This window comes from Rhincodon typus, chromosome 26 (genome assembly GCF_021869965.1).
Source record: "Rhincodon typus isolate 14 chromosome 26, sRhiTyp1.1, whole genome shotgun sequence".
In the NCBI taxonomy this organism is placed as follows: domain Eukaryota; kingdom Metazoa; phylum Chordata; class Chondrichthyes; order Orectolobiformes; family Rhincodontidae; genus Rhincodon; species Rhincodon typus.
The window spans coordinates 20030574-20047039 of NC_063357.1; the positions used below are offsets into that span (position 1 = coordinate 20030574).

Here is a 16466-nt window from a genome sequence, read left to right on the forward strand (position 1 = left end):
GGCTGTCGACAGGGCCCTCAACCGGGTCTGACCCATCTCTCGGACTTCCGCCCTCACCCTTTCTCTTGCCTCCCGCAACAGTGATAGGGTTCCCTTTGTCCTTACCTACCAACCCACCAGCATCCACATCCAGAAGATCATCAGATGCCATTGCCGCCATCTCCAGTGAGATGCCCCCACCAGACACATATTCCCCTCCCATCCCTTGTCAGCCTTCTGCAGGGAGCGTTCCCTCCAGCACACCCTCGTCCACTCTTCCTTCACCCCCAACAGTACCCCACAGCACCTTCCCTTGCAACCGAAGGTGCAACACTGGCCCATTTACCTCCTCCCTCTCCACTGTCCAAGGGCCTAAACATACCTTCCAAGTGAAGCAACACTTCACCTGCACTTCCCACAATCTAGTCTACTACATTTGCTGCTCACAACATGGTCTCCTCGACATTGGAGAAATGAAGCGTAGACCGGGTGACTGCTTTGCAGAACATCTACTTCTGCTCGCAAAAAAGACCCTGAGCTACCTGTTGTCTGCCACTTTGACACACAATCCTGTTCCCTGGCCAACATCTGTGTTTCTGGCTTGCTGCAGTGTTTCAGCAAAGCTCAGCGCAAGCTGGAAAAACAACACATCATTTTCCGCTTGGGGACCCTGCAGCCCTCCAGACTCAATATCAAGTTCAATAATTTTAGGGCCTAAACTCTCCCATGTCTACCCCCTACTCAACACACCAGGCCTTGTTATCACAGTGTGGAGCTGGAGGAACACTGAAGGGTCCCAACCCGAAACGTCAGCTTTCCTGCTCCTCTGATGCTGCCTGGCCTGCTGTGTTTCTCCAGCTCCACACTGTTATCTCAGACTCCAGCATTGGCAGTTCTTATTATCTCTTGTTATCACATAGCCTGCCATTACACACTAGCTATTGTTAGGCACTAACAGTCCCATTAACAACTATTCACCCTCCTAGCCAGATCATTATCAACTCCTTTGTCTATCCAACTGCTCGTCTCTCTCTTCAGGCTCTATCCTTTATCCTACTGTTTACTCCCTACCCCACTCCCTCCCTATTTTCTACATATAAATCGATGTTTTTCCAGCTACCACCATTTCTGAGGAAGGGTCACCTGACCTGGAACGTTTAACTCTGATTTTTCTTCATGGATGTTGCCAGACCTGCTGAACTTCCAGCAACTTTTGTTTTTCTCGTTAATTCATCAGGATCCTGGCATCATCCCATTTCCTTTCAGATTTCATCACTACCCAAGTCACTCTGCAATTGCACTGAGAATAAATCTTAATTAAATTACACCAGTTACAGCACTCCCATCTTCAATGCAGGGTGTTCCATTGCCCACAGTTTGCTGACTGAAAACTTACTACTTGTCAACATGCTCCCTACCAAACCTATTGCTACTATTCTTCCAGACAACATTTCAATAAGATTGAGCAAAAAAAATTAAGCAGCATTGCCCTTAAACACTCATTCAATCATTAACTTAAATTATTTACTGTCAATTTTTATTACATTAATCAATGTTTGTTTTTCCCCCTTTATGCTGTTCCAATCAGATGTTTGACCAGGTCGGTCAGTGGAAGCTTTGACCCTCAAAAATCCTGTGAGGTCCTGCCTGACAAGCTGAAGAGAAATACTGTTCAATAGTACAGAATTAAGTTGATACCCTAACAATGATTTCGGTCATTCATTTCTGCAACCCTGTTTATTTTATGCCACAGAATTTTGGGAAAGGGGAGAAAGAGGAGAAAATTCCATTATCCACAAGAATATCCACCACAAAATGACATCCTCGATCAAACCTTCAGACGCATATAACCAACCTAGACGAAAATTAAGTGCAAAGTACGTTCATCAACAGCAGTAATCTTCGGAAATATGTAATAAATACCTACACACAAACATTATCATCACTGTTTCAGCGATAAAACAGCTTTCACATCACAAACCCGGAGAACTTTAAATCTGCTGTTCTGATAACTCACCCCTCAACTCCTTTCATATCAATACAGATGTCAATTGTTAGTAAGCCATCATCCTCAGCAAGGCACATTTTGAGGAACTGATCATCCCTCAATTCCTTAACTGGCTTGTTCTTTACATATTTGAATGAATAAGCAAAATGGGCTTCATCAATATCCTGCAATGACAAAAATGGATCCAGTGTTAGAGTCTCATGATATTGTAAATTTTCATTTACAGAATTTCAGCTATAGATACACAATACCCCTCCAAACCTCGAAGGGAATAACATTTTTACTGTCCCTTTGTTAAGATTCTAGCTGATGGTAATACGGAACAAGACAGACCTCAAAGTAAAATCTGTCTTAGTAGACCCTCACATTCTTTTTTAAATGAAGGTCAATTACTGAAGATATTCACAGGAGTCTGCCAGTTTAACACCAAGAAAAATACAAACTATATTAAACTGGACAAAATAGATCAGAAAGATTTCAATACAGACATCAGAAAAGGATTCACATTCAGAATATTTCTTTTATTGCAGTAATATCCTCACAAACACCGAAGCCTTCAGTCAAGGATTATCACTATTTCCACATCAAGGTTCTTATTCACGCTGGTACAACTGCAATTTTATTTTCTTTCGGCAAATTCTGGGCATTCACTAGATGCTTTGTTCCCTCTGCTGCTAACTCTCCAGGACACCTAAGCAAACCACAAACTAAACTCACGGTTACTTTAACTTCAGAGCAAACACTGACTTTCCTAAACTCAGTTTTCAGTCATCTTCCTCTGGCACACACCTTCTGAGGCGGAAGGCAGCAATGAAATGGCTAAAAGTCTAGTTAGGGGATAGGTACTGTTCACTGCGGCTGGTAATGATGCTCTTGAAGGCCATGTTACCTGCCCGATGCCAAAGGATACCTCTACAGAATTGGAGGAATTATATAATCTTGTGTGTCAACTACATGCGATAAAGAGGTTAATTTATTTTGTACTTTCCAAAAGAGATTCCAAATCAGACTAAATGCATTGCTTTAACTATGGAAATAAACTCAGCTGCTCTTGCTCATACTTTAAGCTAATTCTGTTTCAATGCTTGATAACCTGACATAGCTGTGTAGGACAGCCATGAGTATATCCAATTATGATGGCAAAGTTACAATAAAAACTTGTTAATTGCATTAACTTCCTCAAGTTGTCATGGTGGAAATGAAGAGCAAAAAAAAATAAAAACACTTTTCTCCCTTTCTCAACTTCTAAAGTATACATGCATTTTGAGGTTTCACATGTTACCTTTTTGCCTTTTTTTGTGGGTTTAATATTAATCTTGGCTCTTTCTTGGAAGGTCTGTCGTACAACTTGCTTGACCAATGGTTCTCGGGCAATCTGCATGGCCACCATGTATCGCGACCCTTCCAGAACAGCCTCAGGTGTTGGAAATTGACTGGAAGATGCATAAAGATTATCAGACTGATGCAGGCAGCTAACTTCATATTTGTGGAAGTCACTTTCAATGTTCAGGGTTTTAATTTAGTGCAAACATTCATTTTTTCTCATGAAGGTTTTGAAATAGTATGTTAAACCCAAAAATACACTTGACATAGATTTAAGAGTCAAACATAATGCAAGTCCAAAAAATGTTATGATAAGAACTACATTCTAAAAGTTAATACAAACTTTAATCAGTATATGCATCAGTTTTACTGCTAACCTGCAGACATAATCTTTCGCGAGTTCCAGTGGCTCAGCAGGAAACTGTTCAGTTTCATGTCGCTGGTAACTGTCTCTCAGGTTCTCACCAAACTGTTCAGGGGTCAAACCAAATTTCTTTGCAAGACCATCTAGAAAACATGTGGTTAAAGTCAGCAGAGGTGTTTATAAGCCTTGCACACTATGTTCTGTTGACACAATCATTTCTGTCTTAAAATTCAATTTAGAATAATTGATATTATGGTGTTTTGAACAAGGAGTTATACCAAATGCAGTCTTTAGGTAATGCATAATTAGAATCCAGTAACAAATGGACTAGGATTTGCACTCTCCTCGAATGGCGTACTATTTTGCCCTGATTTATGATGTTTCCATCACACATCCAAGTTGATAACAATAATGTTTATATGGTACCTTCAAGCATTTTATTATATTAAAAGTGTGATTACAGCAGTACTATCAAACATATGATGACTCCAGACACTAAGGAGATATTGGGCCAATAACAATAGGTTTGGGCAATTGGTGGGCTTTGAGGGCCATCACAAAGGAACGAAGAGAGGTAAAGAGTTGGTGAGATTTAGGAAGGGAATTCCTCCATTACATATGAAAGTATGGCCTCCAACAGTGGAGCAATTAAAACTGGAGATGCACAAGAGATCAGTCATGGGCACAGCAGATCTAAGTATTGCAGGGTAGGTTACAGAAATAGAGTAGGCAAGGCCACAAAGGGATTTGAAAACAAAGACAAGAATTTTTAAAATATTAAGCATTTGTTCCAAGTTAATGAATGAGTTGGCACGAGCAGTAGAATTTTGGATGACTTTAACTTTACGGAGGGCGGAGGATGACAGTTTGGCCAGGAGTGCATTGGAACTGTCATTTGAAGGTGACAAATGCACAGGTGACAGTTTCAGCAGTGGCTGAAGTAGGAGCAGAATCAGGCAACGTTACAATGAGGTAAAAGACATTCTTGGTGCAAAACACAAAGGGAAAAATTGTTCTCCATATTGCCTAATAGTCTTAAGTCACTTAGGTTTGATTAAAACCAAGGTAATTGTATGGAATATTGAGGTAATAATTTAATATACATAATGAGATTACATCTAAAAGCTGTCAGAAGGATATTCTTATTTTGTGATCAAACGTTGCCCACAGATGCTGTCTAATAGGAGGATAGATTTTTTAAAAAGTAGCTTAGTTTATTAAAAGCAATCCTAAGCAAAAATGACTTAGTGACATGAAGCAAACACATTGTGATTCTCTACCTAGACCAGCAGTCTGGCAGATTGTATACATGTCTCTGCGAGAAGCCTGCTTAAGCTCTGGCCCACGATGTTCATCATCTTCAACCTCTTCATCCCTCTCTCCTGAAAAAGAGATGATAAATTGATAGTGAAGGTAATCGATCAAGTGCAAAAGTATGACAAGTCTCACAAAAACTGAAGTTTACTGTAAACAGAATAAAAAGATAGCAGCATATTATCATTTACGAATTTATTTGATTTTGGGAAAATACAATGTTATATATACTTAGACCTTGACTACTCTTTACCATTGGATTTGCAGTCAACTGGGACTTTATAGAAAATTCATACCAGCTTACATAGCTTTCCATGGTCTATCTAAAACCTATACTTCTGTCACTGCCTGCAATTTCATCTTAAAGGCAGTAACTGAATACTTAAGTTAATCAATTCGTTTTAGTACATAAAGTAAAATTTTTAGGGTTGAGAATGTTACAAAGCAGTTGAAATAGATGAGCAAGGAATAAACAGTCTAGTAATATGGAACAAAAAAAAAGAAATTGCTGGAAAAGCTTAGCGGGTCTGCCAGCATTCGTGAAGAGAAATCAGAATTAATGCTTTGGGTTGAGTAACCCTTCTAGGTGTTCATTCAAGCATACAACAGGAAATAGGATTTTGAAAACAAACTAATGGACCGAACAAGCATACAGAAACAAAAGGCTTAGTCAACTGGGAAAACGGCTGACAGAAAACCAAGAGAGATAGTAAGAACGGCCGATGTTGGAGTCAGAGATAACACAGTGTGGAGCTGGAAGAACACAACAGGCCAGGCAGCATCAGAGGAACAGCACCTGTGTTCTGTTTGCGACAAACGACAACACTTTCCAGTCGCAAACCACTTCAACTCGCCCTCCTATTCCCTGGGCGACATGTCCATCCTGGGCATCCTCCAGTGTCACAATGACGCCACTCCGAAACTGGAGGAGCAGCACCTCATATTCCGCCTTGGGAGCCTACAACCCAATGGTCTCAATGTGGACTTTACCAGTTTCAAAATCTCCCCACCCCCGGCCTCATCCCGTGACCAACCTTCCCTCTCATCCCCGCCTCCTTTACCTGACACAACCTGCCCGACTTCTCTCCCACCTAACTGACCACTGCCTACCTGCACTCACCTATCACCATCCCACCTAACTTTCCCAGCCCCAGCCCCACCCCTCCTCTCTGCTTATTTTCACAGCTTCCTTTCCCCTCCCCCATTTCTGAAGAAGGATCCCGACCTGAAAAGTCAACTTTCCTGCTCCCCTGATGCTGCCTGGCCTGCGGGGTTCCTCAAGCTCCATAATGTGTTGTGACAGAAAACCAAGGTCATGGAACAGTGTACTCACACAGCCCACCAACTTCCTCTGCAGAAAATGCCATAAAGACTTCCATGCCGGACATGGGCTCCTGAGACTCACTAAGTAATGCTGAGTAAAGTTGACTGCCACTATCAAGAATATAGTGTAAACCATTTCCAAACAAGGCAGAAGGATACCATCAAATCACTTCCATCACAATTTTGATCCTTCAATGTTGCCCTGCAACAGTGAAAGCCCATGCGCTATTATGAGATCACAAAAAGGAGATTCCCAAGGAGAACTTGGAAAATTATTTACTAAGCTCCTTGAAATTTACAACATATTTAATCTCAAATGCCAAAGCAAATTCATAATAGGGAAGTGAAAAGTGGTCTAATCTGCCCCATTAGAATCTAGAACCACATTCTGTAATTCCACTTTATTGTGATGCAGTCATTAGTATCCAAGAGTAGAAAGGAAGATACTACTAATGCAAATTAGTTTATCCCTGGAAGAAATTTTCAGCTCTAGCCTTGACCTCAACTGACTGAATAAAATCTCCTTAAAGATTTTAATATTCATAATTATTGTTAAACAAAGGTAATACATTACATAGCAACAGAAGGCCACTCAGTCCATCAACCTTGCCTACCACTCATTCTAGGGTTAACAACCTCCCTCATGTCACTTTGCCACACTATCACCATGTTCCTTGATGTTGTTACTCTGCAGAAGCCTACTGATTTGTCTTGAACTTGCTCAGTGATTAAGCCTCCACAGGGATACAGAATTCCAAAGGTTCACAATTCTGACTGAAGAAGTTCCTCCTCACTTCAAATTTAGACTCAAGTGGCCTGTCCCTTATCCTGAGATTATCTTCTCTGGTTCTAGAGTCACCAGCTAGGGGACCATGCTATTTCTAACCACGTTGTTAGGCACTATAAGCACATTTCAATAAGATCAACTCTTCAAAACTGAAGAAACTGGGTCTGTATTCTCTAATCTCCTAAAACAAATCTGCAATCGCAGGGATTAATTTGCTGAATCTCTTTTGCACTCCCTCCATATTAAGTATTTCCTTCCCTGATAAGGGGACCAAAATTATACACTTACCCTAGCTGAAATCTCACCAAGGTTTTATACAAATGCAGCAAGACATCATTATTTCTGTACTCAAATCCTCTTTAAAAATAAATACCAACATGCCATTTGCCTTTTCGCTTTCTTACTGCACCTGCATGCTGGCTTTTCATGATTTAGTCAAGGACAACCAGATCCCTTTGGATACCCACACTTCTCAACACTATAAAAACCTTTTTTTTTCTACAAAAGTGAATAACTTCACACCTATTCACATGATATTCTATTGGTCAAGACCTCTTGAATTTTTGTACACTGTCCTCTCATGTTACTTTCCCATGTAGGCTGGTGTTATCAGAAAATGTGGAAATATTTCAATTAGTCCCCACGTTTAAGTTATTTACATAGATTGCGAACAGTTGTAAGCCTACCACAGATCTTGGTGGTACCCTATTAGAACAGCCAGCCATCCTCAGAATGATCTATTTAATCTTACTCTCTGCTTTGTGCCTGTTCATCAATTCTCAATCCAAAGGAGTATATTCCCTCTAATTCCATGTACTCGGATTTTATTGACTAACCTGTGAGGGACCTCATCAAAAGTCTTCTTAGAGTTCAAATACAGCACATCCACTAGTTAACTTTTCGTCAATGCTAAAAGTAATATCTTCAAAAAACTCCAACAAGTTGTCAAAACATGATTTCCGTTCCATAAATCCAAGATGACTCTGCTCAATGTTGTCATTTTTTTCCCCTAAATGTTCTTTTATTACATCCTTTATAATAGATTCTAAGATATTCCCTGCTATGGGCATCAAGCTAACAGGTAGTTTTCCACTCTTGCCTCCTCCACTGTTCTGAAATAGTGGGATTACATTTGCTATATTCGAGTCAACATGAACTTTCCCACAATCTTTATAATTACCAAAGATAACCATCAATGCATCCATCATCCTCATCCTGCATTCTTCAACTCTCTGGGATGAATGTGGTCCCCAAGTAGGAAAATCCTATTTTTAGCAATGTTCCTCATCAAATGCTGTTCCACGTGCCAAAGCTTCAAGAAAATGATTAAATCTTCTACAACAAGGAAATTCTTTGTCAAACTGGTGACATACTAACCTTCCTCTTCATCTTCTCCACCCTGCTGGTTTTTTTTGTATTTCTTTTTCCTTGGCTTTGAGGCATTTTGCATTTTTGGAATATCACGACCATAATACAGCAGGAAATGATTATAGACATCTCGCAACTCATCGGTTGACTGTACGTCTTTCAATCTATACAAGTAGAAAGAATGAATATGAGATAAAAGCACGAAGCAAAATTTATAAAAACAAGTACAGAAGAAAGCAAAATTGTTTCAAACCTTTTGCATAAAAAAGGAGCCAAGATGTTTTTTAAAAAAATCAACACCAATGGAGCATCGGCATTTACAAAGAGAATGCTTCAAAGCAGAAATATGTGCAGAATTATTTAGACTACACTAATGGCACTTCCCTAAGCTGTAGTAACTGCATATCAAGGAAAATACATTGGCTTTGGGAAGGGGTACAGTGCAGATGCAAGAGTACACTGAAAAAGGGTCAAATTATTGGAACAGATTGTAAAAACAACCAAGTTATGTTACAAAAAGGTGTTAAGAAAACTTTCCGGGGGAAAAAAAACAAAAATCTGATTGGTAACGAAGAAAAATTATTTCCTCGGATGGTGGTAAATTTAGATCATGGGAATACATTTCTAATATTAGGGCTCTTGTGGTGAGTGGTGGTGCCCCTCCCTCTGAGGGAAAAGACCCAGTTTCAAGTCCCACCTACTCCAGAGATATGTAATAACGTTTCTGAACAGGGGTTGATTAGAAAGTATCTATAATTTTAATATGGATTGGGTTCTTGCGGTGATAGCATCCATAACTTTGAGCCAGGAGGTCAGGGTTCAAGTCCCACCCCGCTTCAAGAGGTGTATAAGAACATCTCCAACAGGTTGAATAGAAAATATCTGCAATTTTGATATTTGAAGCAGGCCATTCAGGAGGGACATCATTAAGCACTTTGACAAAGGATAGCAGAAATTTACAAGTCCTGAAAGCTGTAAAACAGCCAACATCTACAGACTTTTGGAGGAAGAGCATTCCACGCAATTCACTACATGTCAGACAGTGGGTCACAATGTGTGTCTCATCATTCTCCAATACATAATTTATTCAATACAATTAGTCTTCAGTCATTCAATTCTATGATTTCAAAATATATGCTGTTTTGCAAAAATCACAACCATCTTAATTAACAATCCCATGTTTTAATGATTAAATGAGGAAATAAAGAACCTTCATATTCATACATCACGCAGCAGAAGAGACCCTTCAGCCCACTGAGTCTAAACCAAAGGTTCTGTATTTAACTTCTCAGAAAAAATGATTTAGGACTCAACATTCCAGAGATAATATCAAGAAATTACCTTTCAATGTCTGCTGTGTCAAGTGCCCTAACTCCATCAGCCAGGGGTTTGTCTGGATCAGCAGAGATTTGTTCATATTGGTATGCTTGCATCTTCTGGAACAGTCGTGTAAGGTTTTCCTTTCGCGTTCTCAGCTGCGTCCACTGTAATAAAGAATTACAAACTGTGATTCAGGCAGAACTGTGCTATATTAGACCCACTAAAGCAGAGTATGAGAGGGAGCCAGATGACAAGTTGTTTTAAAATTAAAAGTTCTAAACTAAACTAGAATACACACTGCAGTTGAATCAACTACACATTGGCAATTTTTCACCATGAAATCTGCAGTTTCAAAAGAGCACAAATTGTGCAAATTATTGTGCCACTGTGAACAGAAGTTAACAGTGGTTTGCAACGGGGCAACAGTTTGAAATTGGGGTCCAGCTCAATGGAAATATAGAAACATTGAAAATAAGAGCAGAAGTAGACTATGCGGCCCTCCAAGCCTGCTTTGCCATTTAATGTGATCATGGTTGACCATCCGACTCTGTGCATTGTTCCTGTTTTCTCACCATATCCTTAGAAGGGATAGAATTCTTAGGGCTAACAGAATCAATCTAATACCTTTTTGAAAACATTCAATATTATGGCCTCAACTACTTTCTATGGTGGAGAATTCCACAGCGTCACCACTCTCTGGGTAAAGAAATTTCTCCTCATCTCAGTCCTTAATGGTCTACCCCACATCCTTAGACAGTGACCCGGGTTTCTAGGCTCCCTGGTCATCAGGAATATCCCACAGGAACTAAGTGTCCTGTAGTTCAAGATTCTCTCTTCTGCCTTTCCTTAAATAACAGTATTACATTGATTTCTTGAAGAGTTTGGAAGTCAACAATGTTGATTCTTCTTAATTAAACTGCTAGGAATTTATTCTATTTTAAACATCAACCCTTACCTTTTCATCCCATTGCCAGACCTTCCACAAGTCATTGATGTTCAGTTCTGGCTCTACATACTCCTTTCTGTAGAATGCAATGAAAGGCACCTATGAAAAGAAAGATACGTTAATAAAGTAGACAAAGAAAATGTACTTATTAAGAACAACTTCTTTCAAGAACTGTTTTAAGAAACATGTTAACAGATATTAACTAGTGTTACATCAATACTTTACATCTATCATCCCAAAGATGCAGCAACCTTCTTTAATGTTGTGATTTTTATGAATTCAATTTATATCAGTTTTCTTCTATGCTAGTCTTCAAAATAACAACATGTTACTTAGAAATACAGGAATTATCCTCAAAAACACTTGCACTTTTTACTGTGGCAACATTTCATATGTTTCACAAACTTCAACAGTGGGGAAGCTTCTCGAAGTAATTATTTGGGATATAATTAGTAGTCACACGGATTGATTAAAGACAACTAGCACGGGCTTCTAAAGAGGAAATAGTTTTCAACTAACTCAGTCTTTTTTGAAAAAGTAACAACAGAAAGGGCTGATGAGGGTAATGCTGTTAATGTGGTGTACATGGACTTCTGGAAGGTGTTCAATACAGGCCACACAACAGACTTGTGGGAAATGAAACAGCTCATGGAGCAAAAGGAACAGTAGCAATATGATTGCAAAATTTGACTAAGAGCAATGGTCAATGGCTACTCTCTTTGGGTTGCAGGAAGGTTTGTAGTGGAATTCCCCAAGGGTCTGTATTGGGACATTTGATTTTCCTGACATTCATTAATGACTCCGACCTTGGTTTGCAGAGGTCAATTTCAAATTTTACAGATGATCTGGAAGTTAGAAGCAGCCTGGAACCCTAGAAGGACTAGTTGTTGGGGTGGGTAGATAGGCAACAGATCAAGTTCAATGCCAACAAACATGAAGTGATACATTTTTGACAGACAATATAAAGTAAGGGGTACAATTCTAAGGGAGGTACGGGGCAGAGACATTTGGGTACATAATATCATAGATCACTGAATGTGGCAGGACAGGTGGAGAGAGCAGTTAAGAAGGCGTGCACCATCCTTGTCTTTATTAATAGTGGCTAGGATACAAAAGCAAGGAGGTACAAGATACTTGTTTGTCCTCAGCTGAAGTGCTGCATATAGTTTTGGGCAGCATGCTATAAAAGGATGTGAATGTTTTGGAGAGAACACAAAGGAGACATTTATTATAATGGTTCCAGGGATAAGAAGCTTCAGTTGTGAGGATCGATTGGAGAGTTTGGAACTATCCTCCTTGGACAGAAGGCCAAGAAGTTTTCAAAGTTGTGTGGGGTTTGGATAGCATAGGGAGAGAGAAACTCTTCCTACTCATTAAAGGAAGCACGAGAGGACACAGATTTAAAGTGATGTGCAAAAACAGCAAGTGAGATGTGAGAAAAAGTATGTTTTCACACAACGAGTGGTTTGGCTGGAGTGTACACTGCCTGGAAATATGGTGGAGGTAGGTTCAACTGATACATTCAGGAGGACATTGGATAATTATTGATTTACAAATAACATGGAAGGGTATTGAAAAAAGGCAGGAGAATACAGCTAAGTCACAGTGTGAATTTTTAGAGCTGGTGCATACATGATGGGCCAAATAGCCTGCATTTCTGCTGTAACATGTCCGCAATTTTGTGATCGAGCAAAATTGGACAGAGACAGACAAAGACAAAGTTTTGGTCAAAGAGACATTTTTAAATAGTAAATGGGAGCGGTTTAGGATGGGAATGTCACTGTGCAGTGCCTTGACAGCTGTAATAGTGAGATTTAGATCAGGTAAAATGTGCAGGTGTAGGAAGGAGACTCAAATGGTTGAGTTAGAAGAAATCTGATTGATGGATGAAATGAGCAAAAGATGGACAACACATTTAAGGTCCCGAGAAGAAAGGAAGATTGGATATGGCAGCCATCTGAAAATAGAGAGGATGGGTTTCTTGAGAACAGATGAAAGATCAGAAGGCAAAGGGAGGAGAGTTTCTGAACAGAGAGTGAGCTAGAAAGGAAATTTAGTTGGTTAGCAGTTTGGTGGGAACAAGGCCATCGCATGATGTGGGTTTCACATAGAAGATGAATTTGGAGACAGAGTGACGAGAGAAAGAAGAAAATTTAGAAAAAGCTGTGAGATGAGCACTATGATAGTGGTAACTAAAGAAGTTTGGATCAACAAACAAGGGAAAAGCAAATGGCAGAAGCTGCTGAACAGATTGAGTTCTATCTTTGTGGCAACAAAAATCAGTGAACTCGTTACTTGCTATTGATGGAGATTGTGAAGGAGGCACATGAAGGTGGCTACAGAAATTTGCAGTTGAGGAGAGAAAATGGAATATTAACCGTTGCATTCCAAAATGACCACTGAATAGCAAACAAATTTGGACAGTAGGAGATAATGAATTATATGGTCCAACTCGATCTGGTGATAAGCAATTAATGGTTAACACAGATGTTATAGCCTGCATCCAAGGAAGAGGACGTGAGGGTCTTAGCTGGAGGATTTCCAGGGTGAATGAGTGAGTAATGGTTTTCATGGAAAAATGGAGTTCCAAGGTGGAGGACAGGGTAAGATTGAACAGATAAGTCGCAGCAGAAATGCCATGATGAATGAACAGCCAAAGACTAGGAAATTGGTAATGTGTAAGTGCAGCTCCCATGTAGATATCAAAACACACATGCACATCTTTTTGAAATCTTCTACAGTGATGCTGTCTCAATGTTCACATAAATGTCCTTGTTACTGTAACAGCAATGCCTCTGCTGAGGACTCAAAGTTGATTACCATAGGAATACTTTTAAAAGTTTGTACACCCACCTTGGGAATGTAATGTTTTAGTGTGAAAATCAGCAGTTCCTATCCTCATTCAAAGGGGCCCATTGTTTCATGTCCAAACTCCTGACATGGTTGGTGTTACCTTGCTTCAGAGTTCAAATTTGCAAACCCATCTCCATGGTCCCAATACATTAGTGACATTTCACAATTCTATTGATCTGTAGTTTGGTTTACATTTGTAAGATGGAGCTATGAAATGCTTGCTGTTTTAGCTTAAATAATGCCATTAAAACTAGCAGCAAAATAGAAGTACCTCAAAATGCTGGTTCCTCATAAAATTGAGTGCTTCTTTTATCTTCTGGATAGTAGCAGGGCCTTTGCGGCTAAAGTTGCTGACACCCTGGCCACGTTCGAGATACTCTGAGCTTTCCTAGGATAGTAAACAGACGTTGTGTTGACAAGAGCTCCCTAAAACAAATGGCCATTTCATACACCTTTCAGCACAAGGGAAGTAAATTGTATATTATTTCAAAAGCAACACAGTGTAGAATTTGCTTAAAACATTGCATATTTTTAAGATCGAACAGTTCATCTTAAACTACAGCAATATAAGCTAATGCTTCATTAACTATCACATCAAAGAAACACTTCTGAATCATATTTATCATAAGGCTCCTTAACAGCAATGAATAAGTTATACAGAGCAACAAATTAATTCAAGTTATTGGAGCTCAGTGAAGGGGTTAGAGAAAGTGAGATACCAAACAGGATCCACTACTTTTAGGACTCATTCCAGCAAGATCACTGAATCACCATGTCTCTACTGGCTCCCTCAAAGAGCTATCCAATTAGTCCCAGTCAGCTGCTCTTACCCAATAGCCATGAACATCTCTTTCCTTTTGTACTCATCCATTTATTTAGTGATACAGTTATACTCTTCGGTCCAACTTACATGCGCCGACCAGACATTCCAATCTGACGTGGTCCCAAATCCCTCTAAGCCCTTCCTGTTCATATACCCATCCAGATGCCTTTTAAATGTTGTTATGATACCTGCCTCCAGCACTTCCTCTGGCAGCTTATTTCATGCACCATCCTCTGTGAAAAATTTACCCCTTAGATCCCTTTTAAGTCTTTCCTCTCTCACGTTAAACCTATGTCCTCTAATTTTGGATTCCCCACACTGGGCTATTCACCCTATCCATGCCCTTCATGAATTAATAAACCTCTATAAGGTCAGCCCTCAGCCTCTGATGCTCCAGGAAAAATAGGCCCTGCCTATTCAGCCTATTCCTGTGGCTCAAACGCTGTAGACCTCGCAAAACACTTGTAAACCTTTTCTGTACCCTCTCAAGTTTAAAAACATCCTCCCTACAGAAGGGTGACCAGAATTAGATGCAGTATTTCAAAAGTGGCCTCAGCATGACATCCCAACTCCTATACTTAATGTTTGACCAATGAAGGCAAATGGTTTTGTCACCATCCTGTCTACCGGTGACTCCACTTTCAAGGAACTATTCACCTGTACCCCTACTTTTCAGAAGTTATCATCAATCTGCCACTGCCACTAATCTTTCAGGTACTAGCTTTCAATTCATAGTATAATTGTGTTGTTACATTTGTGAAGAGGGTTTGCAAAAAAATGTCCGGAAGCATGACCTAATTTAGTACATGTCAGACAGCATGTGACTGCAAATGGAAGACTACTTGTTTGTAGTTTGGGTTTATGCCTTTCAATGTTTGTTGTGTGTCATTCTCTTGTTTTGGGATCAGAAACAAAAATAGAGCTTCTCTCCTGGAATGGAGTGTAGGGTATTTCGTGGAAAGCTCAGCTCACTCAGTGTAAAATTTTAGCTTGTAAAATTTCCAGAAGAGGGGTGTTTGGTTAGAAATCAGCTGATTATTAAAAGACTGAGAAAGTTTAAGCTTTCAGTTTTGTGACCGTTCATTAAAATGACTGTGCAGTTCATAGATCAGAACTAGGGAGCAGTTAAGTCAAACCTAAAGATTTGATCTGGAAGGATAATTTCTCTGGACTGCATTCGCTATAAAGTGGTGTTGAGGTATACCTGAAACCTTGATTTGCTGTACATTTTAAAATTTTCCAAACTCTGTTCTATATTTAGATAGCTTGGTTCTTTTTATGATCGTTTTCCTGTTGTGAAATAAATTTGTGTTTTATTCCTGCAGCCCTGTGATGCCTTTGTTTCAACGAACGATCACTTTAAATTAAAAAACTATCAAGCCAGACTTCATTCTGGGATCTGACTTGTCCAGTAGTAACATAAGCTGGGATCATATCAATTTTGATGCCAGCACTACAGTCCATTCATTGGGCATCATTTCAATTAGGTGCACTGAAGATTAATTTATGGAAGTATCGCTTAAGTATTCCACTGCAGGCCCATGATGAGACCTTCCTATCTTAGGTCTGTGAATTAACATTGTAAAGTCAGAAACCTAAAAAAAGCATCTTGCATTTTCTCATTGGTCACTCTGGAATCCTTTAGTTCGTTCCACTGAAATACTAGTATTTAGCTTGTATTTAACTTTGTGTTTTGAGTAGAGGTAGACCATCCTACAACCAGCCAAATCCTAAGTTATCCAAGCAACAATCTCAACAATAACACAAATATCCAAAAAAGTGCTAAATTCTCTCACTGCGTATGAACTATCATTTTCTAGCTACATTGTGACAGATTTAAAATAGTAGAAATATAATCTCAAATTTGGGAAATAGATCTGGAGTCTAACCTGCAAAGAAATGGTCGGCGTTGAAAAGCCGTTTCTATAAATCCAGTCAGCCTCTTCCTCTAGCTCGTCGTCTTCAGCAGGTTTGACCGGAATGCCACGAAGCTATTGAAAGAATTTAATCAAGTCAACTGAACAATTACTGTACTTGGTTGCATTAAGACTTTACAGC

At 39.5% G+C, this 16466-nt stretch overlaps 1 protein-coding gene across 1 annotated transcript in view; it reads right to left on the minus strand.

Annotated features, from left to right (window-relative positions):
- Window positions 1-16466, minus strand: part of supt6h (SPT6 homolog, histone chaperone and transcription elongation factor) — a 71274-nt gene that overhangs the window by 36017 nt on the left and 18791 nt on the right. Inside the window, exons 8-16 of the mRNA XM_048612413.1 lie at window positions 16298-16399; window positions 13857-13973; window positions 10742-10831; window positions 9808-9950; window positions 8476-8630; window positions 4955-5056; window positions 3688-3817; window positions 3270-3420; window positions 1997-2151 (exon numbers count right to left, since the gene is read on the minus strand). Coding sequence (XP_048468370.1) covers window positions 1997-2151; window positions 3270-3420; window positions 3688-3817; window positions 4955-5056; window positions 8476-8630; window positions 9808-9950; window positions 10742-10831; window positions 13857-13973; window positions 16298-16399 — 1145 coding nt within the window. The remainder of the gene's footprint in view (window positions 1-1996; window positions 2152-3269; window positions 3421-3687; window positions 3818-4954; window positions 5057-8475; window positions 8631-9807; window positions 9951-10741; window positions 10832-13856; window positions 13974-16297; window positions 16400-16466) is intronic.